The 24,955-nt window shown below is 43.6% G+C and overlaps 1 protein-coding gene across 15 annotated transcripts; it reads left to right on the top strand.

Annotated features, from left to right (window-relative positions):
- Window positions 1-892: 892 nt before the first annotated feature.
- Window positions 893-24,954, top strand: map7d3 (MAP7 domain containing 3). Of its 15 annotated transcripts, none has more exons than XM_061271850.1 (20): window positions 893-1,001; window positions 8,250-8,348; window positions 8,613-8,693; window positions 9,284-9,447; window positions 9,568-9,679; window positions 10,300-10,383; window positions 11,152-11,256; window positions 12,099-12,191; window positions 12,684-12,782; window positions 14,915-15,040; window positions 16,851-16,966; window positions 18,309-18,445; window positions 18,775-18,995; window positions 20,040-20,163; window positions 20,273-20,558; window positions 20,639-20,692; window positions 20,766-20,826; window positions 21,202-21,352; window positions 21,778-22,043; window positions 22,314-24,954. In XM_061271850.1, the coding sequence occupies exons 1-20, from the start codon at window positions 908-910 to the stop codon at window positions 22,319-22,321; spliced, it is 2,481 nt and encodes an 826-aa protein (XP_061127834.1). In that variant the 5' UTR covers window positions 893-907; the 3' UTR covers window positions 22,322-24,954. The 15 variants fall into 15 exon arrangements, with proteins under 15 accessions (XP_061127834.1, XP_061127858.1, XP_061127871.1 ...); XM_061271863.1 differs by lacking the exon at window positions 893-1,001 and adding an exon at window positions 2,566-2,752; XM_061271874.1 differs by lacking the exon at window positions 8,613-8,693.
- The last annotated feature ends 1 nt before the right edge of the window (window position 24,955 follows it).

Here is a 24,955-nt window from a genome sequence, read left to right as displayed (position 1 = left end):
TAATCAATACACTCAAAAGAACTCTATTGCGCTAATGCTAGCTACTGCTCATATAACGTAAATAACAATTTTCGGCCCATACATTATTTTGATTGATGTTAGCGAGGAAGGGATTTCTTATGGCCGCAAGTGTCAGACACATCCTCCCCTCTTCCACTTTTATGGCACACCTGTAGATCAGGAATTGCAGATGGACTGTTTGTGGTACATAAATTAATTTATGCTTGTTTGCTGAGTTGTTTATTCCAAATCCATCTGCGAAAGGTGACCAGGCAGACTGTATCCCCCTGTTGATCATTGTTTTTCTGTGGCTCTTGGGTTTATTCCATTTCCTTGCCGCCCTTGGAATAATGACAATAATGACATTCTGATTCTAAGTAGCCTTTTGTGCTTGAGCTGGGACATTCAGGCATAAAATGGAACTGTTGTACTCTGACGGGGATTTTGGATTTTTTATCTTCTCATGTTCGCTTTGAAGTATTTGCTCTCATCTGACGTGAGTTTTGATTGGCTTATGTTTTGCTTTTCCCTTGACTCACTAGGTTTCTTTTAACTTTTGGATGTGTGTTGCTTAATCAACTCAAGTCAGGGTTCGGATTAGGGTTAGAATTGAGGGGTACTGCTGCACCCTGGTTCAGCTCAAATGACAGTTGCCAGGATACAAACGGTTCATACAAGCGAGTGCTGTTTCTGGTGCACTTTTGTTCACAGATGGATTAAAAAAGGCACACCTATTGCTTTGGAGTTCTATGCTTCGACAAAACCAACTAGAACTAGAGTCCCACATGCGTTTTAGCATCCTGTTTACCGTGTCAAACAGATGAAAATACCCTGTGGCGAAAGCATGTGAGACGGACCAGAACAGAGGCGATAGTGTTCATGGTGAGGCAGCGAAAACATAAGTGCAATGAGATATTGTGATGTTCTCTCATTCCGAGGAGTTCTTCATCGGACAGGGAGCTTTTCTTGTATTCTTAACATCTGCAGATTCTTCAATCCGGGTAAGGTTTCTACTTCTTGTATCGCCTCAATTGATATAGTGTGACAAGTCAGAGGCATTACTTGCTAGTTGTGACTTAATTAAATGCACATAGTTCTATAAAAGTCAGACCTCATCAACTGTTTATATATTTAATACCTTGTTTGATGTTGTACAAATTACCCCTCGCCCTCATTGATAGTCATCGATTTAAGCCTGTGATTTCCAGTGTTGTACTAGTATCACTAGTGTGATGGCACCCTCTCGTGCACAGGTGTCAAACTCAAGGTCCGGGTGCCAGATATGGCCTGCCACAGGGGTTTATGAGGTCCACTCATACTTAGTGCTTTCTTTAAAAAAAAAATAGATTTGTTGTTTTCATTTTGGTAGGCAATCTATATGGAAATCACAAATCTTCTTTACTTCATTTAATCTTGCAAATATTTTTTTCACCAAATGTTTTCTTTTTTCCTTAGCTAAGCATTAGTTGTATTGGATCAAACATTTTCATGACTTTCAAATTCAGTTTATTGTTTGTAGTATAAATGATTAAAAAAACAATTGCAAGGGCATACTGTGACATATTTTTCAGACTTTTTTTTGTACAGTACATTTACATTTAATTTTTAAAAACTGTTTGTTCTTCATATTTGCATTCTAGTACATCTTTATTTGAATTTCATGTGCAATGCATTTTAATGGAATCATCATGTGCATTTCCTTTCCTCCAATTGATGTAATGTCACAGTGATTTACAATACTACGAAATATTTTCAGGTCTTCTTATCGAAATATTGCCTTCTTCGGCCAACTATGTTTTATTGTTGATGGTGTCGATGGTGGTACTTGGAGAATTAAGTAAACCGTTTAGGAAGTAGTGACCCAACATTTACAGTAGGGGGCGCGCTTGACTCTTATGAAAGTTCTGTTACTCTGTCCCGCCCCTCACATGATTGATTATTAGCAGAATGAAAGAATCCAGCTCTATGCGGGTTTCCTGTATAACGATTGTTGAGATTATTTTTGCTTTTTTACTTATTATACTTTTTCCCCCTTCAAAAGTAAATTATTGCCACGAGCGTATTTAATAATCAAACATTTAATCTACTGTGAATACGTGTAGGTTTCATTTGCAGTTGTAACAATACATTGATCCACTTATTGTTGCATTTGTATGTAACTCCGATCTTACTCATATGTATGCAAAAAAAAAAACAAAAACAATATCAATGGAATACAGTAAACATTACTTAAGTACAAATACAAAAACTTTGTAGTACAATACATTTGCATTAAATCTGATAAGAAAGTGCACATAAAAAAACTTTATGAGCAACATTAAAAATGAAAATGAAACAAAGATGGATGAATGGATGGATTCATTATTTAAGCACCGTTTTTATTTTCAAGCAAAGTGGTAGCGTCCAAATTGTGATAAAGTTAGATTAATACATTTGAATATATCACAGAAATAAAACATGTGCCTTTTTTTTAAAGTTCGAGAACCACTTTTCTCGGCTTCTACGAACTTCTTTTTCCCGGAAACGATACTCGGTGTTGCTCTTGATTTAATCGCTGCTCTTTGACGTCCACGTCTCCCTGGTGTCCGGTCCCAGCTTGACGACTGCCTCCCTGCCTGCCAGCTCGCTACCGGTCGGCCGCGATGTGTTGCTCACCCCCGTTCTAGAAAAGAAAGAAGAAACGCACTTGGGAGTAAACTTATAGGAATGGCGGAGGGCACCGTGACTCTAAAAGGCTTGCGGAGTCAAATGGGTGAGGACATGTTAAACGACAATGACTTTGCTCGAGCGGGTTGTTCTTTTTGGCGGTGAATTGAACGGGCTGCAACGCGGTCATCTCCCCCCCACCTCCTTCACCAACCCAGGGCTAGTAACGTTAGCTCTCCTCGCCGTTTTATCGGACTGCAAAATACAACACTTTTCCACCTTAGCAATGCATATGTCATCAATATTACACGACAAAGTTACAGTTTAAGGTCGTATCCCCAAGGGGAACTTAACTCAGCTTAATAGCATTGAGGGCTAATGCTAAACTGAAGTTATAACGTTATCTTCCTCGCCGGACCGGGTTGACGTTTATTCGGCGATTTTTTTTTTTTATCCGTAAACCTTGTTATCATACATTTCGCGATTACTTCTCAACTTTAATCGAGACAAAGTAAGTCAACATGTTATGACTTCCTGGCATTTAGCCGACGTTTTAGCTACGTTAGCGCATCAAGAAGAGTTTAGAGTTACTTGTCATGTGTGCTTTTGGCTTTAAGTTGCTCCTATTTGTAGCTCTTCAAAAAATAATGTCCATTGAAAGAGGGTTAATGACTTGATTCTCTGCTTGTAAGTTTGTTAACTGTGCCCATTTCTCGTCATGCCCTTTGGTGGCAAGTGTATGTTGTTGACATATGGCATAACCCCCCCTCCCTTTATCTCTGCAGGGTTACCATAACAATGTCTGACCTGAATTTTTCAATCAACCATCAGTGCCACACATGCAGACAGTTTGCATGAAGAGCTGATGCCGTGATAAGGGTGTGCGTTGTCAAAATGACTGCATCTGTGGAGTTTCAGTCTGTGCAGGGGCATGAATACACATTTTGTTTTGACTTGGGGGCAGCTGACAGTTTTTTCAGTGTTTTACGCAGACATGAGTGGGAACGGGGGCCGAATGCATACCCGGCGTGGGCGTAGGCGGGTGTTACTCCTGGCAACAAGTGGTCACATTTAGTGCTGATGGTCTTCCTGTTTCCCCCTTCAGTTTTCCATCCAGTGCTTTCATACTGGAATATTTGTCTGCCCAGATTTGTGGTTTCATGAAAATACAGTAAACCCGCTACAAATGGCGACATCCCCAAAATATATACCCTATCATTTCAAACTCTTAAATTCACGAGGGTTGCAATTAACGATTATTTTAACGATTAATTAATTTTTCAATTTTCTAATCACTCGCTGTGGCAACCCTTGAAAGGAAAAGCCCAGTCAAGTTTTAATTCCAAAACAGGATAGATTTTTTTTCCAAATTGAAAGTGCACAAGAATAAATGGATTTGATCATAAACTGATTTTAATAATCAATTTTGTTCTCCAAAAGCAGACTGATTTGACTCGCTTAAAAGCGTTGGACCTTCGAAGTCGCACAGCAATGCCAGGAATCTCGCTCACAAGCATGGCGATTTCCACAAGAATGCAGGCAAGGAGAAAAGCTAGCTGGTGGAAATGATGGGTTCGCACCGCTGCAAGGTTGTCAGGTCCTGCCAAATTATTAAAAGCATGAGAGGCATTTCTTGCAATGGTTGGATTCAACTACCACAGGAGGAGCGGCTTCAGTTTCACTGTGATTTGTTGTCTTTCTCTCCGCTTAGCGCCCTTTCCTTCCTGTGCATTTATGTAAAGTCGCAGGGGAAGGTCACATAAACAATTTGAATAGCAGCACAATGTCTAATGTTCTCAGCCAAGCTTAGGTCGTTATAAAGATTTCCGACTTTTACGTCAAAGTCAGCCTGACAGAAATTGTTCGTCCAGTCTCAATGGGAAACGACAGATAAAGGACTGAGTGAGATTGAATGAGGTCCATCTGGAAGACTCCCCGTGCCAGGACGCACTGCAAATAGCCCGAGCTTATACCTTTGCATGACAAGGTGGAGTAATCCTGTCCAAGATCTGGCAATGTGTTTAAAAGTGGGCATGTGCGCGGCCGCGTGGGACTGCGCAGGCATCAATTGTCGTTAAGCCGGCCATGATGGGATACTGCGAGGCGAAACTTACAATGCTTGGCACATTCTAGGTGACCATCCTCCGGCAAAGTGTCTGTCTTGTCCACAAAATGTATCATTTATACTTGTCGGTGGCTAAACAATAATGCGACTCCTGCTCGAGACATTTAACGTGAAAAGCGGTTTGGGGATGCACCAACCAACGTGGTGTTAGTTTGAGAGGCTGCCCCATCCTGCAATTTAGAGAAGTCGCGCCTGATTAGCGCTAGAATCGGAGCGGTCGTTTTACGCGGGCTGGCCTGCTTCCTCTTCCTCAACTTAATGACAAGCCCCCACGGAGCTGTGCTTGCCATAATTTGCACACAGCTCCCGACCGGACTGATTGGTGGTCAGACAAATGAATGTTGCTCACCTCTTTAAAATGCCCTGTAATACGTTTTAGGCAGGATGTGTTGACACGGGGGCCACTGTTGATTGTTCACATGCAGCAAATCTCCTCAGGGATGTCTCGCTGAGCGCCGTCTGTGATTGGCTCGTCATTTCTATGAGCACACCTGGCTCTCTTGAGACCCTCTTCCGCAGTCTAATCAGAGCACTTCAATTAGCACATGAATGTTGTTTTCACTCCATGGCGACTTTCTCCGCGCTTATATTTTCTTGTTGATTCAGTGTCACGACAGAAGCTGCCCAGGCCAAAGCGAAAACAAAGTTGCTTTGGCGCAGAGAATTTCTTACCGAGTTGAGGGGCTTTGCTTACTGCCGTCGTGCAGCCTGTATTTTTTTTTTTTTTTTGAGGGAGGTCGATTTAAGGTCACCATCCTCACAAGCTACTGTGGCAACTATAACTTTGAGTGTGCTTGGCTTTAGAAGGCGGTGACGCTCTTGGTGAGTGATGTTGGTCTTACTCAGTGGAGAGCGTTGAAATGGGAATAGCAGAAGCTTTCCGCATCTCTGGAAACTGCTTTGTTGTTTCCATTGCAGTGAATGAATAATATAAATAACAAAACAAGTTGCACATCTATGTGCATGTTTGGGAGCGAAACAACTTGTACTCGATGGTCAGTGTAGTTGTAACATTTCAAATACAAGGTGCGTGATCGTAAGGCAACTTGCTCCGTCCATTGTGACGTCTTAATGTAGCCATGATGAGTCACCTTGTCTAAGTCCACATCCTCTTTTCATCCACACTCGGCATATCGCCTGGCAACAGTAGCCTTGCTGTTTAGCATCTATTGATTGATCTTATCTTTATGAATAAAACGAGAATATCTTGAATGAGTCATTATGTGATCTGTGCTCTGTTTTCTCCCTGCAAATGATCTCCTTTAGGACAGTGGGCTGGCTCTTTCAATATGGGCAAGTTCTTGGCTCATGTTTCGCACATCTCTTCAGTGAACATTGCATCATATTGTCCGAAAGAGTCGATCGAGAGTCTTGTTGCTGCATTTATCATGGAAGGTTATCGTAAACAAGTTTTTTGGAACCCATTTTCTGCAATGGACAGGTTTGCCAACTAGAAACCACTGACAAATATATTTGTCAAGTATGTTTGCAATGGGTTGGCATGCCAAGAGGGCCTCGCCCATATTGTGAAATTGTGAGTATGTAACTTTAACTTAAACCACTGCATTAATGAACAGATTCCAGTAGATGGCGGTATTGCATTGTACAGCATTTGAGGTGAAGCTAAAGATTGGGTGAATCTTGGCTTGTCACAATTATGAGAGCGAGAAATGCATTAAGGCACCTCGCACTTGAACAATGTATTTACTAGAGGTGTAACGATTCATTGATACACATCGATTCATCGATATAATGCTCTACGATTTGTTGGCATCCATGCCAAACGTAAACATCGACCCATATCGCCCGTTTTTGACGTCGGACATTAGACGCGACTTTATTTTGAAATCCAGTTCATTGTTGCTTGCTTCCTCTTTCCGGGAGCAGTGCGCGGCACGTTGTGTTGTGAGCGGAGCAGGCACGTGAAAGGGGAGCCGACAACTACGCGGCTCCTGGGCTGGTGCTATGGCTAGTGTCCAAGAAGACGAGGAAATTTGCTTCCCTTTAGGCTTCAAGTCATTCGTTTGGAAGCACTTTGTAATTTCCTAAATAAAGAGTTTGCAGTACCTTGTTGATTTTGCGTATGAATTGTTATAAATCAGGATATTGTTCTATATCGATCGTAGAGCACTATATCGTGATGTATCGTGAATGAATCACAGCAGGCTTTAAGATATCTGCAAATATCGTATCGTGGTTCTTTGTATCGATAGGATATCGTATCGTTACAAAACCTGCGATTTACACCCCTAGTATTTACCAGTATGGTTTTTACAATCTGATTTAAAACTTGATAGTTTGGGAAGCCCTACTTTGACAGCAGCTGCAAGTGAATTAGTTTTGCTGAACTTCTCTAATGCTTTTTCCTCAAGAAATAGAAATTGACTAGTTGAATTTTGTCAGCACAAAATACATCTTAGTCATTGCCACAGTAGAATCTGACTGAATGAATGACCGAATGAGTGAGATTTGATGCAGCCTACTTTTCCTATCACATGACAGAAGGTCTGATTTGCCTACTCGTCAGCAATTCAGTAGTGCTGAGAGCGCACTGCCGAGAAATGCAGTGAGGACCTAGCTGATGCAGCGTGATCATATGCTGTTTCCTTCCTACTACATCTGCTGTGCATCACTTTCTCTTGGTTGATAGGAAAGTGCCATTCAAAATATGAAAAACGGCAGAAAATTGTCGGTCTCAGATGTTTTGCAGCGTCGTCGAATCCCAAGTCATACTCTCAAATTCAAATGCGGCAAATTCTGCAAACAACTTTGACGCCGCGGCTTACGTAAGCCGTCAAATGAGGCGGCGGTCCAATTTTGTGAAATGTTATCTGTAGATTGCACACTTGAACCTCCAATGTTCAGCACAAATCCAGGACTTGATTTCCAGGAAATAATTTCTGTTAGAAATACTGTGACATGAATTGCTTGGTGAAAAAAAGCAGGTAACCATACCGACAAGGCATTTAAAAAGAACATTTCTGACCCTTATTCCAGTGTAAGGGTTAGTCAAATAATCCACATACTCTATTTTGAAGCGTTTGACTATTCAGTTTTTCACCTAAAATGTGACTGTACAAGGTTGTGACTGCAGAGCGCACACATTGGCTCTCATTTGCCAGCGTCTTGCTCACTGAGCGTGTTGAATGCAGTCCGAAGAGTGGGCCATGGGCTGGGTCTGCCGGCTTGAATAGCCGGATTGTTCTGCTTCATAACCAGAGTGGCTCCACACCAGAGACGTCATGACTATGCAAACAAAGCTCAGAGAAAATTGAAAAGACACTCTCATCAGACTTGATTACATCATTTGTCCTTTTTTCTCCTCCAATCGGGGTCTCTCCTCTTACTCGAAAAATACGCAGTTATACCGCCCAGTGCAAATTACGCTCGACAAAATGGAAGGTGCTTGAGTGGATAGTAAGAAATAAAGGGGACTCCAAAAATCTCTGCTGTAAATTGTGTGCTTTCTCCTGTCCAGCTGCAGCTGCGCAGGCCCAAGCCGAGGAGCGGCGCAGCCAGGCCGTGAGTCCAGCACCGTCTGCAAACACAGCAGCCAAACCTCACGGCCCTCGGCCAGGTAACCCACTCCTCACCCAGACACCGCTTTAGCTCAGTGTGAACCGTTAGCCACCAAACTATCCAAACGCCGCCCCCCTGCTCTGCAGGGCTTACTGCAGGGAGCCCCCGAGTCATCACTTTATTATTTGACAATCTCATTAATGACAGCCCCCTACCAGGACTCACACCTTGATGCAAAGCTGTTGCTGTATTATGTCAGCGTAAGCCGCCGCAGCCTCCATCTGCGCACCTCTTTTGACCGCGTTGACGCACGTGTTTGCAGTCCTCGACGGCGCCACCCTTCGAGTGGACGATCGACTGCGGGTAGCAAAGGAGAGACGAGAGGAGGCTGACAGGCAACAAGGCAAGGAGACATTTACTCAGATCTGCTTCATCTTGTGGTAAAATGCAAGCATTTCTGTGCCACTTGCATAAAGTCAAGCCCGCTGCTCTACGAGCGACGCAGTCGACTGGAAAAACGTGGCATGATTGTCAAGAAAGCAGGCGGTGATGCATATTGGCATTGAAGGAGATGTTTTATTTGCACGCCGAATCAGCCAATTACTGACCGGACCTAATGTCCTCCAAGACAAGCGCTAGTTGTTTTTTGTTAGAACATGTTTCCATTCCACAAGAGTCCAGTTGCGCCTTGGCGATGTAACGCTTGCGCGCAGCTGCTTAGACCATGTAAGTCAGACCCTGGACCTCCTGACACACAGACGTTATGCTGATTTTCATACCAGAGGAGGCTCGGAAACCCCTTAGTGACTTTTGCATACTTCTACACAATCACACTGGAGTGGTTGCGGTTACTGAATGGCTGTTCTAGATGATGCTGGACGATTTACAAACTATGGCACTGGATTTGTATATATCTCTACAATACCGATTTTTCTTTTTTAAAGGAAATTGTAAATTTAAAATGCCCCTTTCTCTGTCTGTCTTTGTCATCAGCTTTGCGTGACACTCAGATCATGGAGCGTGAGCGCAAGGCCAAAATGCAAGTGGAGCGTCAGCAGGAGGAACGTCACAAGAAGGCCGCGGAGCAGCGACGGAAAGAGGAGCAGAAGCGTCAGGCCGTGGAGGAGAAGAGGAAGCAGAAACAGGAAGAGGAGAAGGTAGTCAACGGAGGAGGCCTGTGCGCCTAGAATCTCGCTCTTAATAGTGATTATTCCCGTGACCATGAAGCAAATAGAGAAACAACGCCCCCCCTTTTTTTTTTTTTATGAATGCGGCAGGAGCATTATGAGGCAGTGATGAGACGAACGTTAGAGCGAAGCCAGCGGGCCGACCAGAGACAGAAGAGGTGGTCCTGGGGAGGATTGTCAACAGACTCGGATGGACGAGCAGGTAATGGCCGCTTTGTTTGTTTTGGGCCAATCAAACATTATTTATCACATTGATGCCACACCTCCAGCTGTTGTGGCCCGCACACCGGGTCTGGGATTTACTAAGATCCCAAATAGGGAGTCTTGAATCGCGTGTTCACTCACACTCACCGATTGTGCACTCTTAGCATCAGGTGTAAAACTTCTTGCGTCCCTTTCAGTCTCTCTGTGGCAACCTGGTAATGGAGTGACACTCGAGGCTCAGTGGCCATGTTCCTTTGAGAACAAAATGAGTTGGCAAATGTCACCCTGAAATGATTTGAACCACTCAAAAACCTTTTCTGAAATTTGCTGAATGGTAAGTTGCACAAAAAGTGCTACAACATTGAACAACTGGACCCTGAAATTTATCTCCAAACCCTTCATCCCTTGCACTCTGAATGTGTAGCGTCCCATTCTACAAACTAAAACCTGCCTTCACATGATTTTGACTTTATCCCTTCAGTGTTCATATGATGTTCATATTGTGACTTGTGACACCGTCAATGAAAGCCTTGATGGCCGCCGGCCATTCCTCTCCTTGTGCCAAGAAGTGGCGTCAGCACTCCTCACTTCCCCGCTGAGAGCTTTCTCTCCCTACAGGAGACTCGGACGCCGGCGCCTCATCTCCAGTAGCTATAGCAATCTCCCCTGCTTCGCCAGAAAAGCCACCCAGGAACGCTCAAGGTTTTGTTTGTGATTTGCCCGCCAGTTAAAATCTGTAGCATGGGCGGCACATATTGGGTGATAGTGTACGGTACCTTCTCTTCCTCACACATCTTCTTTTGCAGCCTAACACCGACTGTTAAATAGAGGAAACCTCTCTCTGTCTTGGACTCATTCACACTTTGGGGCAGGGCCAGGTCATCGGGGCTACTTTGCATGGAAGCCCAGTCAAATGCAAGGCTGAACTAATAATGTTGGGTTCAGATCACGGCACGCCATGTTGCGGCTATGCGGTTTGCTCTACTCACTTCACCGCATGACGCGAAAGCACATGGTGGTTGTTGCAAAAAGAAAGCATGAAACGGCATCATGTTCATTTGTCTAAAGTGTCAATAGTGCCTTTGAAAATCCCAACTAGGTCATAAGACAGTCAAATGAGATTCTCTACAAGACCTGACCTGTAGCTAAAAGTCTGCCTTTGCGACGATAACAAACTGAACAAAATAACACAAGTGCTTCTCTGTATGCAAACCACACCTGCAAAAATAAACGTATCGTCAAATGAGCGTCTCTAACAATGTCAGTAAGAACTCAACTCGTATGTTTGTAAAGGCAGATGGTTTTGGTTACCAATTTGTACAGGATCTCATTAGCTAGCAGGAGGTGCCTGTGGTGTTATCTGAAACGGGTGTTGTCAAGTATCCCTTTAGTGTCCTTCCACTGTGTGCGCCTCCTTTGGGAGCGTTCTGTAGTGTAATTCCTCCCTTCTTCCTCCTCCCTGACTCGTAGACAAGCGCTCCACATCCATCACCAACCTCAAACAGCCGTCAGAGGCTAGCATCACCAAACGCCTATCCTCGTCCTCTGCCACCCTCGTCAAAACCCCTGACAAAAGTAAGTCACCTCTTGACCCCCACCGCACCCCCACCCTTCTTTCTAACCTCTCCTCCCAGTAGTACTTTGTTTCATGCTACATATATTATTTTTGAATGGTGTCAAACCAGAGGCCGGCGGTCCTATTTCGCCCTGCCATGTCGTTTCATGTGGCCGGCAAAGGCTTGCCACAATTTGTCTTTAATTTTGAATGTGCAAACGTGGCTATCCAACTTCAAATGAAGATAATGAAACGCAGAGGTGGTTGTACATGATGGGGTTATTATTAGGTTTTCTCAACAGAGCATGTTAGAAGACAAGAAGTCTGACTTCCACTTATCTAGTCTGTGAACAAACCGGGCTGCACATCTTCTGGCAAGTAGACGTCATGACCAATCATATGTTTGAACAATCACTCGCTCCCGGGGGTTTGTAATAGTTTGGATTTCAAACTGCAGCCTTCATTTCCCCCCCAAATTGACAGGCTTGATTTATTTCCTTCCCTCATTCCCTAAAAAGAAAAGCTGTTGCTGTTGCATTTTAAATGTCATTATGTCAAAGTTATGTGTAGGCGTAAGAAAGATCAAGTGGTATTTTAGATTTCTTGTTAATGTCCTGAAATCCAAATGGTGATTGAAAATGAAACCCAGGCATCGTCCCAGGTGCCTAGCATGACCCCTGACCTCAGGTCTAGCCTTATCTCGGCCTTTGCACGCAGCCTCACTGGGGCAGACAACGAGATAATTGTTTAATTTAATTACTTGACTTTTCCTTGCTGTCCACACACGTGGTTGGACTTGGGTACCATTCATTAGGTAACGTGGGGTGGAATTCACCATTGTGTTGTCATCACTGTCTCTTAGGTATAAAATCCAGGAGTGTGTCTTGTAACCGTTTGCCTCGGAAAGACAGTGCTGCTAAGGAGGGAGGCAAAAAGCTGCAGGCGGAGTCGACAGGTGCATAGTCGCCGCTCTGTGCAACGGTCCATTTCTCTACTTATCACTGGGCTTGATCAGTTTATTTTATTTCCTGAAGCAGGAGAACAAAACCCAAATATTTTTCATGCTATGTGTTTTAATAGTATCACAAAAAAATGTGTCATTGATTTGCAACAGGGTGTTGATTCTAGAAGAATTCATTCAGTACGATAAAGACTTCTCAAGGATATTAAGCATATTTTTATCGGCAGCTTTGAAAGGCCAAGCTTATCATTTTTTTTTGGCCCCTCCCATGTCTTGGTCTTAGAACGGTTTACAATGGCGCCTATGTGTGCCTCAGCGAACGTCTGACTTTTGATGAAGATCACCAGTTAGGCATCAGCTGCCGTGACGCTTGCCGAATCATTCACAGACCAGAACTGCACATGACCCGTTGGAAAGTCTCTCCGCGGGGATGTTCTTGTTGACTCTCTCCCTGTGTCTCTGGGCCGTGACCCCTGCGCTCCGTAGGTGCTTCCATGAAGACGAGGAGTTCATCCCTCACACGAGTAAGTGTGGGCAGAGCGCAGACTCCTGCCAAGGCTGCTAAGGGGACGTCAGACAATCAAGGTGGCTAGCATGGGATAATCAGTCGATTGTATTTTTTTTTTTTTTTTTTTTTTTTCATGCTTCCATCTGGCCTTTTTTTTTTTTTCCCCCCTCCCGGGGAGTAACTGGCATGTGAGTGACGTTAACAGCTTGCTGGTTCTGAATTTAAGAAATTTTGAGGGGACATATCTTCATCTTATGCATCTTTGAAGTATCTGGTTGTGGGGCCTACATTATTTTCAGCTTGATGTAATCTCATTTCCTTTTCCCCCCCTCAAAGCTCACACACACAATCCTGACTAACATTTTGGGCAACTGCTCAAATTTTCAACACGCTCTTGTCTGTGATTTGCCTCTAACGTTAAATGCTTTCCCTTATAACCAGATTTTTTTTTTTTGCGCTGCGCACACTGGCAACTAACCTTCATTGTCATTTTTGCAATTGTCAAGGCCAGCAATGGTCTTGTTGTATGTTGCCACTAACAGCATGTATTGTTTTTGTTTTGTCACAAAGTGTACATTGTGTTCTCCCTCCCTCACAGATGACATCTTCCTAGCAGGATTTAAGATGCTATGCTTGTGCATCAGTGCCATCCCATCATAGCACCCACAAGAGCACCCAAATCCCTTCAAGAGTGCCAGTGTGCAGTCTGTGTATTAATCACCAAAGCTTCTGTTTGTCCTTTAGACGCCGCAGTCTCCATTGGCGGAACACTCATTTATTCTTTTGATTTGTTTCTTAGCAGGGCTGCTCAAAGTATGCTTTGGATTAGGAATCAGCTTCGTGATCATTAATCAGGCGGATGGTGTCGTCCACGTATCATTGAGGAGGTTAATCCGGGTACACACAGGATGTACGATTTGGTGCTCGATCTAAAATAGGATCACTCGACCTTGACTGCAATCTGCGATTTACTGGAGCGCCACTTCAGTCCTTATCACCGTTCTTCTAGCCTCTTAATACCTTGATGCGTAGTAGCAACCTGCGAGCACTTAAAATGTAAATAGCACACGTCAGTACCAGATGACAGTTTAGTAAGAAACTCGACTGAGACGTGCGAATCCGCCACTCGCGGACCAATGAGGGAGTACGTTAGATGATAACAAACTCACTCTGGCGTGATTTGTACTTTCGTAGCACAGTCAGTGAGAAAGACTTTGGTTCTTAGAGATGCGAGGCCACATTAGTTACCATGCCAAAACGTTTATGTTCAGTGGAGTTGCGGTTAACTCATTCACTGGCTGCTCTTTTCAAAGCAGAGTTCCTCGTATTGCTAGCAGTTTTAGAGCTTTGTGACTGACCTACTAAGAAGGCTCTCTTCTTTCATCAGGGAAACGGTTTTCTTCGTAATTTTATTCTTTAGTTTCATTCTTTGGGTTCACCAAAAACAATGGTTTGTGACCCCAAAACTGAGAAAAGGAGCTAATGTAATTACACCATACTTAAACATACTCCGTTTGAGCTGAGGTGCCGGAACTTGTCAAAGTGACTGTAATTGACATGACAAGCCACCATCTTTAGCGTTTATTCCAAAGCTGTGCTGTTTTCAAATCCAAAGCGAATCAACACTACCCTCAACAGGGATTGCTAAACTTCCATGGCAGTTAACTTAATGGACACTCGAAATATTTTCACAGTCGAAGTTCAAGCACTTATTGGGTCACCTGTAGTCTGCAGTCTTATACACTCCCCCTCTCTCTTGCCTGAAAGAATATTTGTTTGCTGTTCACTAATGGTCCAATGTTTTCTCTTTTCCCATCAGCACACCTCCCACTGCCTTAAGGAACCATTGATTTGACCACATTGTCGAGTGATCCAACTTAGACAATCAGTGGTCTGTCTCAGTACTCTTCCATGGCATAACTTGCCTCGTTATTCTCATGAAATGATTTCATTGACTCCCAGCGGAAGTCAAAAGCTCTGTGAGACTATTGAGACATAACCTATTGCTGCATGTGTTGTTGATTCTCTCCTGATGGTTAAATCACATGGTGGCTTATCTAACTGACGCTTCCCCCCTCCCCCCACTCCCGCTTTACCCCTTTTTTGTCATTCTCTGCTGCTATTCTCGACCTAACCCCCCCCCCCCCCCGTCCTATTTTGTCCTTTTCTCTTCTTTTGGGTTTCATTTTTCGGTGGGCTCGCCACGTAGCTCGCAAGCAACCGACTTGCGCTGCGGATGGAGGGGTCATTAGTCGCCTGCTCACTCCCACCCAGGCCTCACTAGCTAGGAGCAAGAGTGCTGCCGCCCTTTCCCCTGAAGGAACCAATGCTCCAGGTAACCCCCTCTTCTCACATAGCAGTCTGACAGCGGATGGTTTCTAGCTCATCTCTCTTGTGTCTCTTTCCCAATGTAAGGTACAGTAGCTGTAGGGGGCCCCTAGTTCACCATGGCTTTCGTGCTGTGGAAATTCACAATTAGACAAAAACGTATTTTTCCTCTCTGATTTATTCATTGTGTGTACATTGCATATTCAATGCAGCTTGGTTTTCGCGAGACTGTTTAAAATTGGAAAACTGAACATATCCCAGATCAGCGTGTGCGTTTGTTTCACTGAGCCGCTGCGCAACGGAAATGCAGCATTACTCATAGTTACCAATGGTATCGCATTTCAGTGAGACCGACTTTGACACCGTGAACATATATAGCTACAGTTGGCCGCAGTTGTAGTGTGCCATGGCTTTAGCCGATCAGGCATCCCTCCACCGGCTGCATTTCTCGGCATCTGAGGAGCTTCTGGGTCTATCCTGGGAGATTTTCTTTAAGCTGCTTACAGGTTCTTGTTGTGTCAGAATGAAACTGTTGTGCAGGTGTCCTGGCACCATGATCAGAGACGGTGCCAAGTGGCTTTTTACTGTACAATATACTGTCGTTGTAGTAAATGGGGCTCATGCCGATCAGATACCAAGATATACTCTTCTATGTGGCTACCTAAATGCAGCCCGACACTTCAATAATACTCGAAAGTACGATCTATGCAAGAAATTGAAGCTGTGTATCTTTTTGGGTGTGGCGTTTATTGACCAGCCATTAGAAAACCCATTAGCAGCACTTATGGATTGTGCGCTATGTATGGTCCCAGTGGAAACGTGACCCACCCGAAGTAGTGCAGCAGCAGCACAGTGTGCAGGATTTGCATGCTTGTCATAGATACAGAATCACAGAGGACACTTTTGACTGGGCTTTGGCAGCGAGAGTCGTCAAGGTTGCCGGATTATCACGACTAATCTCTCTATCTGACGTAGTAAAGTAGTTAGCCGACAACAAAAAAAACAACAACACTGACTGCAAAAAAATAGTATTGGTGTCTGTTGCCCCCTTCTCAGCATTATACATTTAAACAGAAATGGCGCATCAAAACATGTAGTGAGACAATATAACTCTGTATATATTCATTATCCTATACAAAAAGTGACATTTCGCTGCAGTTTACTCAGTCACTTACAGTAGCTGTGAGGTTTGAGTTTGGAATTTTTTAACCCCCGGTGGCCAAATTGCACACACCAAAAGGAAACACAATGGATTATCCATAATGCCCAAACTTTAGATTCTATTTATTGATTTTATTAATGTCTTGTGTTACATGGTCATTGAATGAAGTAAAGCTGTACGTAGTATTTGATCTTTGAGCTTTTCTCAACACATACCAGATAATTGTGACAGTCAAAAACTGTATCTTTGTTCATTTATTGGACACTAATATTCTAATATTGGAAAGGTTGTGTGTTATTATTTGCCTTCTATTCTAAATTTTGAGTTTGCTTGGTTTTTGAGGTGCGAGGTTTCCCGCGTGAACAAAAATTGAAACTGCTGTTTGCTTCGGTGCTACATCTAACAAAATGAAATGTATTTTTTACCCCCTTAAAAATGATTTCCTGCTTTTGAATCATCCCCTTTCATCCTTTCCCCCTTCTCACTATCTCTCCTTGTATCAAATTTTTCTTCTACCCCATTCCCCCATTTTTTTTTCTTTACACCTTTGTGCTGGCCAACCTGGCCTGCTTATCTCCCTTCCCGCTGGTTGTACTTGCCTGGCCCTGCCGATGATTGTGTCCTTTACCAGAGTGTCACCTGTGTCCTTGCTCAGCCTCCGCCAACCCCATCCACCCGCCCCGCGGGCCACTGCGCAGTCGCAGCATCGACCGACAGAAGAACGGCATGACCACCTCCGTGTCGGCAGACGGAGCCCTCGACCCCTCACTGGTGAGAACATCTGCTAAAAGTCAAACGAAATCTCATTCACCTTTTATTACATATATCCAATCAACCAAGATTTGTATGAAATGGAAGCATTTTTTTTCTAAGATTAGAATAACCGAGGGATGCATATCTGCCTCAAACAATTTGTTTGGGGAATTAAGGGTAGAGAGTCTTTGAATGAGATATGTAGTGCACATGGTAATGAAAGCAGTAATGGCAATACTAATGCATAACCAGCTGTTAATTGACCATAAATCAATTAGTTGTGTGAAATGGACATTTAATCTAGTTAATCAAAATGGAGTACGTTGCTTAGGTGCAACTAGCTTTTCCGCGGGCTAATTACTCAACCAGTTTGCAGCATGAAAAGAATAATATGGTGTTTACCCAGGAGTGTCACAACTTCCCTTTAAAAAAGATTGATACATTTACTGTGAGTCGATTAGTCCGCAACTGTGGAGACAGTAACAGCAGCAACATAGTGTTCATGGGCTTGATAGTGGAAAAGTACTGATTGGGCAGAAAGGAGAAGAGAGCAGGGCATTATGTGAAAATTCTCCAGTATTAGCCTACACAAGATTATCTAACCGATGGTTTACGACGAGCTTGAGCCTGCCGTAGTTTTATGCAAAAGTAAGTAGATAAGACTTTTGCCAGTCAAAGTGCATTAGGTGCATGCAAATGTTTTGTTTCTGCTGGTACTGGCCTGAGCATGATACTATCTACCGGTACTAGGAACCGACGTCTGTCACTCGTTGACCTTTTAGTCGACACTCTGTGAGGCTGTGAAAGGACCCGTTGACATGGCGTGAGACAAACTTGTGGCCTGATTATGGACAGATCGGGTCATGCCAAGCAGACTACAGCCTGAGCCTGGGGCTGCTTGACTTTCCATCTCTTGGTCACTGTGCTGTATGGATAAATCATAAGAATGTTGTGGTTAATACTCCATAATGCTTTAAATGATATTTTTGTGTATTATGTTCAAGCTTCTTTATGTCAGCACATGTCGCGAAGAAAGTTTTTACAAGATTTGAAGGTCATAATTGAGTTTTGAATGGCTTTCCTTTTACAACGGTGTTTTGTCGCAAACTCGGAAACTAATATTTGCCAAGATGGTATCTTATCCAAAGCTTGTAACAAGAGCTTAACACATTTCATTATAAGAGCAGACTAGTTATAAACGCCTTTTGTGACAAATCTAGCTCAATTTTCAGAGTGGCATAAAATGACACCATTCTCGAGTTCAAGTATATGTGGCTGTGTGAAAGTCTTGAGCTGATGTACTGTAATCCATATTGCCATGAATTATTTTTTCTTCTCGGTGTGTGTGTGGGGGAAACAGACCAAGCAGGAAAAAACGTCTACCTCATCCGGGCGACAGCGCCCGCCCTCCCCGTCCATCCCCGTGGGACGCACCCGCTCACCATCCCCCGCCCCAAAACCATCTCCAAAGCGGACTCCTTCTCCAGCAGCTTCAAAGTAAGAAGATAAGCAGATGTTATGTTCACGCCGCCTTTTCCGAGAGACCTTGCAAAATGAATTGACTCTGGAAAATTCGAGTGATATTTGATGGACAGTTGAGCGTGGCGTGCTTTCAGTGTAATTAGCGGACACCACCTGAATGTATGTATAAGTGGAGACAAGAGCTTCAGTGTTGATGTATTTGAAGTCTTGTTTTGTGTACTTGGCCAATTTTTTTTTTTATCATTTAAACCCTGCAGTGTTATTAACAATACTGTAGTGCCAAAGTTTGAAGACATTCATTTTCACTTAACAGAGCATCCAATGAGCATGGTTTCTTCTGACAGGCAAAATTCAAAGGCGCGCCCACCCTCCCCAGCAGCGAAGCAAAGCACCCCATCCCCTCAGCCGTCATCTGCTAAACCCCCTCCAATCCAGAAACCAGCTCTGACCCCGCCAGGGCCCCCTACCCTGCGAAAGAGGGACTCCCGCTCAAAGGACATGTTGCTACCCTTACAGCCTGGCTTGGCACAGTCGTCCGACTCTAGCAAATCCAAAGAGAAAGACGGTGAGCATCCTGGCATCGAGCCCACAGTATAACGCTATTATGTCTGTTTATTGTTATCAAGTTGGAATTCCACTTAAGATAATTCTTAACAAACAGAAGCATAAAACCACGTTTGTATTCATTGCCATTGATTGCCAGCCCATTTCCCGGCCATTGTGTACTTTTGTTTGCGTCTGGTGTACAGTGATGTGGCAGTCAATCTCAGTGGAGCAGCTCCAGCAAATCCCAGCTGCTGTCACTTCCCGTCCCACATTAGAGTTGTTGATGCTGCCGCCATCTGGACAGAGTTGTGCTTTGCAATATACAGGGTCATCATTTCAAATAGCTCTCTGAGTCCTAGGCAAATGAAATTGAATTGGTCTCATGCTGTACAATGAAAGATTTATTTCTCAAAATTCACTCAACAGTCAAACTATGCAAATACATAGAAAAATTCCCGATTGGTTTATTCCATAAGAACAAAAATGTCACTAAAGATAACATGAATAAAATATGCTGCTTCCAAATGAATTTAACCTTTGACTCTGAAGATGTTAACAAAATCCTCAGGTTCCAATGTCACCTTTACTCTAAGGTACAAAGTTATTTTTATTTTATTCAGACCTGGGAAGTTAGATTCATGCTGCTGTAATGTTTGGTTGACTTCTGAACGCTCTTGATTTGAAATCATAGCATCGGAAAGGGGGGGGAAAAAACTTGACATGTGATGACCATAAACTTTGAGAAGTGTGTAATGCATTTAGATCATCTCTGCTAAGCTTTTTATATTATGGATAAGCATTTGCAACATACAAACCAGTGCAATGTCTTTGACAAAGTTCAGCAGAATCATGCCCTGAAATCAGACTCAACTCGATGTGGAATTTAGTAAATTGTGAAAAAGAAATTTGACTTCTATTTACTGTGACATTTTTTGAGGGGACTGTGCTGGGACATTTAGCTAGTGCAAATTGGCTGAATAAAGTGTGGGAAACACTGGACTGCAACTATAATGTTAAAGCAGAAATCATTCACCCTACGTTTTTTGTCTTTCCTCCCTTTCAGATTCTAAGGCTGGAACCAATTCTGCTGCTGAGGCAGCCAAGCTCTTGGCGGAGCACCGCAGACAGATGCGTGAGCAGAAAGAGAAAGATGAGCAGCTCAGAATACAGCGGGAGGAAGAGGAGAAGTGAGCAGTTTTAATATTGCCTCATGTGGAGCATCATCAGTGTCTTCTTTCCTCTTCTCAAATGTAAGTATGAAAGGGAAGGGTAAAGCTCTTTGGTTTGCTCTTGAAGGCTCAGGAAAGAAGAGGAGGAGCGCCTGGCAGAGGAGGCCCGGCTGAAGCGCCAAGAGGAGGAAAAGAAGCTGGCGGAGGAAAGAAAAGTGAAGGAAGAGGAGGAGGCCCTAAGAGCAGAGGAAGAGAGGGAGCGACTGGAGGCCGAGGAGGCTCTGAAGCAGGCGGAACTGCAGAAGGAGCGGGAGGAGGCCGAGGCCAAGGCCCTAGAGGAGGCCGAGAGGGTCCGCCAGGAGCGCGACCGCATCATGCAGCAGAACCAACAAGAGCGGATGGAAAGGAAGAAGGTAATCACTGCAGAACATCATCCACACGGTAGAAATTCCACATGTGATATAAAGAGAAAAAAAACTATCTGGTGTTTCAGAGAATTGAAGAAATAATGAAGAGGACTAGGAAAGGAGATGGAAATGACTTTAAGGTGGGAAATTGATGACACTCTAGTAGGGACCTTGACAAAATAGTCATTTACATGTGTTGTCACTCTTATGCAGAGGGATGACGACAAGGATCAGGATGACAATGAAGATGGAATGGACCCCTTTGATGCAAAGAGTATGTTCTCATTAGTACCACTTTCTGGTGTCCAAAGTCCACCCTGCAGCACGCTAAGTCAATCTTGAAATTGGAAACAATATCACAGTTTATTCATCGCCGTAGTACAAGGTTGAAAACAACCGGAAGCAGATCAATACATTTGGCAGACACATGTTCTTAAGTTCTCCTGCAAAACGTTGTCCGGGCCTCGAGTTAGCAAAACTGTGATGAATTCATTTTATGTTGGACATACAAGAAAACATCCCAAATCTGTATCAGAATAGAAAAGCGACGGGATTATATTTCTAAATAAATGTCACATCAGTTGACTAAAACAGGTGAACATTTGTTTACACATTTGTTTACTATGAATCTGGTGCCTTTCTTTTATAGGTGAAAGCCAAATGGGCGACCTTGCCATGGAGATGCACGGCTGTGGCGATGGAGTGCCACAAAGAGAAGAACCCGTGGGTTGCCTGAACGGAAGAGGGGAAGCGGACGACAAGGAGAACAACAACGCCTCGGACGAGACTCAGGCAGTCAGGTACGACGGCGGCCTTGACACATTCTGATATCCCCACTGAATCACAGCATTGTTGATGTTCGGAACATCTCATGCTCACCAGAACTTTCAGTTAGTTCATTCTCCAACCCTACAAAGCCTTTTTAAATCTGTAACGCTTAACGGCGGATCGATTGGAGCACTCGCTTTCACGTAACCCGTGTAGGCAGTGGATTTAATCATTGGAATGCAAGCAAGCTCCGTTAACTAGCCTAACTCATGACCAAACATTCCACAAGACAGCATTGTTCGTTGTCCACGTCCTGGGTTTGTTTGTTTAGCTCCCTTTTAGTCCATTTAAATTATCATTAACACCGAATTAGAAAGCCTTGATCAATTTATTCACGAATTGACTCGGTTTAAAATGATTAACTTACAGTTAATCACACTGGCCTACCTCTCTCCAGTCTAGTTCAAAAGAGCCGGCTGGCGGAAGGCTCGGAGTTCCTGAACGAGCAGGACTCGGCCAAAGTGGAGCTGGTGCCGGGCCTGGGCGGGAAGTCCAACCAGTGGAGCTTCGAGGAGCTCATGGACCGTAACGCCAAGACTCACGCCCTCATCGGGGCTGAAGATTGTAGCCCGGTCCTGATTAACTGTGATGGGACGGACGGGACCAAAGGAAGCCCCGTGAACTCGCTGCATTCCTCCAGTCAAGCCATAGAGGCTCTTTCAGGTGAGCAGAGTATTCCTGTCTGCTTGATGGAAGTGACTCATCTCAAGCCATCATAGTTCAGTTCCAATAACCCATCGTCTTTCTCGTCATCGTCTAGCTATTTCACCAGTCGCTTATATTTTGTTCACATTGTTCTCTTTGCTCAAGTTTGCTAGTTTTGTCCTCGGAGAACCTTTCAGATGTTGACACCTGGAAGAACTGACGTTATGATCAAGTGTCGAGTCCAAATGATTTTAAACGGCACACTGCTCTCTTCTCATCTATTTTCAGAGATTTGATGCTGCACCCACCTCAAAGCCCCCCCACTGTTACACTCAACTTCCTGAGCTCAGCTGAAAAGTTTCTAAACAGCTTCCCCTTCCAATTTATTCCGGTGGGAGGAGGCCAAGGTGAAATGTAAAGACCTTGCTCGCCCCAAGTGCTTAAGCGTCTCATCGACAAGATGACCAAAGCTTCAGGGAAATTCCACGTTCCTCCTCCTCCTCGTGTCAGGTCTACTTCGTTGTCTTCTTCCTTGTGGTGTCGCAGATGTTTTTAAAGCATTTCTTTGTGTGTCTTTGTCAGGGGTTTGCTGTTGTAATTTATGAATTAATTTTGGCTTCCTTATTATTTGTCGTTTGGAGACGTACGCTTCTTGTACGGGAGCGTTTTCGCTGTGCAATGACGTTAAAGACGTCCTGTCTCTCTGGGATTTTGGCCCGTGGCTCTTCTAAATTTACTTGACCGACTGCTGCTTTTTTGGCAGCGTCTGATAATTATGGCCTTACCCGTGTTTTATTCTTGTTGTTTTTTGTCACAACTATATTTTGGGTGTGGAGTTACAAAAGCGGGATCGCACATGCGCTGTTATGTGGGAAGTATGGAAAGCTGTTTGAACATTTATTGAATACCCTAATCAGCCAACTTAAGGTTCATTTACTTTTGTGCTCCTCTCATACGTACTTGTAAACATTTCTTCCCACTTGTCCTGACAATTTTGATCTACCGATACCCAATTAAACATTATTAGTAAACTGTGCTGCACTCGTAACACTTACCAAGCCCAACTAGTATGACATGTCTTTGTGGAGTATGTTTAGGTTTATGTACTAGTATGTGCCTTGTCCTCAATTGTAAAGACATTTTAGTGCACAAGTAGAAAGACGAGCGAGCGCTCACTCGTCCTCCAAGTGAGTGCTATTGCATTATCAGATAGCCATGATCCATTTACTAGTGTTCTCGTGGTAGAAATAATGTTCAATCAGCTTTCCATACATAAATGGCTGTCATGGCTTTAGACGCCCTGCCTTGCAGTCTGTTTTTGGCCACCAGGGGGCACAGCAGGCATGCGTAAGTTTCTGTAACAACTCGTAACTGTTGCTGTTCAGGACGTAGTTGGCTCGATTGAAAATTGTGTACATTTTTATATGGAGCTTCTGTTTACTAACAAGATGCTTCTAGTTTACGGCAGTCTGTTCATTTCACCCCCAAAAAAGTAACAAATATTCAGGAAGCTTTCCATCTTTTAACTGTCACATTGCTCTGTTCAGTTGTCTTGTTGTCTGCACACGCTAGCTGCTAAACTTTTTTGTGAAATATCGTATTTCAGCTGTTTTTTTTATTTAATGACACCTGGCTGTTTATATATGAATATACAGTTCTGCATATACATATTTAAGTGTTTGTATATGAAGTCAGTGTTAGGCTAATGAAGCCATGATATTGGCCGAGTAGCGACTCTGAAAGCGGCCTCCAACTTTGAGCCTTCAGCCGATTCTGCGGTTAAAATCTTGAATTTGTCGACGGGGGTTGTGTTTGGTGTTCACACCCTCTCACCAACCCAATTTAAGGACCTGAGTGGGCTTTAAGAATCCAATACTTTTGCCATCAAGCCGTCCTCCGTGTTTTTGTCGTCGCTACATTTGTCAGGGCACGTCGCGTGACCTTTTTCATGTTCGGCGCTGCATGACACATCCAGGACGGTCTCTGTTGGCGCCTCTGCTCGTCAGCGCTTCCTGCTGGAGGGAGGCTGACATTGTCTTCCCCTTGATCAGAGAATACATATACATGTGTACATAGTGAGCTGTTTATTTCCATATCCTTGACAATGATATTCTCTTTGACCTTATAACAACACTGGCATACTATTGGGACAAAGTACATGTTCCTACTGAGGAAAAACTAGTAGACATCTGTGTGCTACAACCACCTTTTATTTCATATGCTTGATAAGGAGGCTACTACAGTGCCTTGTAGTGGTGCTTGCAGTCAATAGTTTAAGGTTTAATCATGTACTACTAGGCCAAAAGTAGCATTAGCAGTAGAAAAAATAAAGAAAAAATAGATTATTTGAATTGCTGAGTTGTCTCAATACGTCAGTGAGGTCAAAGAGCAGGCTAGCATCGTAGTGTCTACCTAGTGTCTTACTACTAGTAAAAAAAAAATACTAGTAAGTTACTAGTATTTTTTTTTTTTTTACCTTTCCTCATGACGGTACAACATTTTCACACACCAGTAGCACAGTTTTGCCAGACTAGTACTAATAGTGAATGTTAAGAAGGTAGCACGGGTAGCACACACTTGTCAACTAGTGTACGGTTTAGCTTCACTTGTTACTTGGAGTTGACTTACTAGTAAGGACCAAGAGCGCACTAATACATTGTTTCAGGATGTGGAATAAATACTCAAATGGCTTTCCGTTTAGTTTCTAGATAGCACTGTGCCTTAGAGGTTTAGAATTTTTAATGTTGCTGTTAACTGTTTTTTTTTTAAGTTTGTCTTTACCTTGGCCTCTGACAATCAAGTCCTTTGTGAATAAAAAAAGCCCACCCAGCAGTTACTATCAGCCTGCCCCTAAGTAACATTTGTACTGTAAATATATTTGTGTTCTGAGATGTGATATAAACTGTTAATAAAGTCTCGCAAAACTAGAC

This window comes from Syngnathus typhle, linkage group LG1 (genome assembly GCF_033458585.1).
Source record: "Syngnathus typhle isolate RoL2023-S1 ecotype Sweden linkage group LG1, RoL_Styp_1.0, whole genome shotgun sequence".
In the NCBI taxonomy this organism is placed as follows: Eukaryota; Metazoa; Chordata; class Actinopteri; order Syngnathiformes; family Syngnathidae; genus Syngnathus; species Syngnathus typhle.
This window is presented reverse-complemented; position numbering and strand designations above follow the sequence as displayed.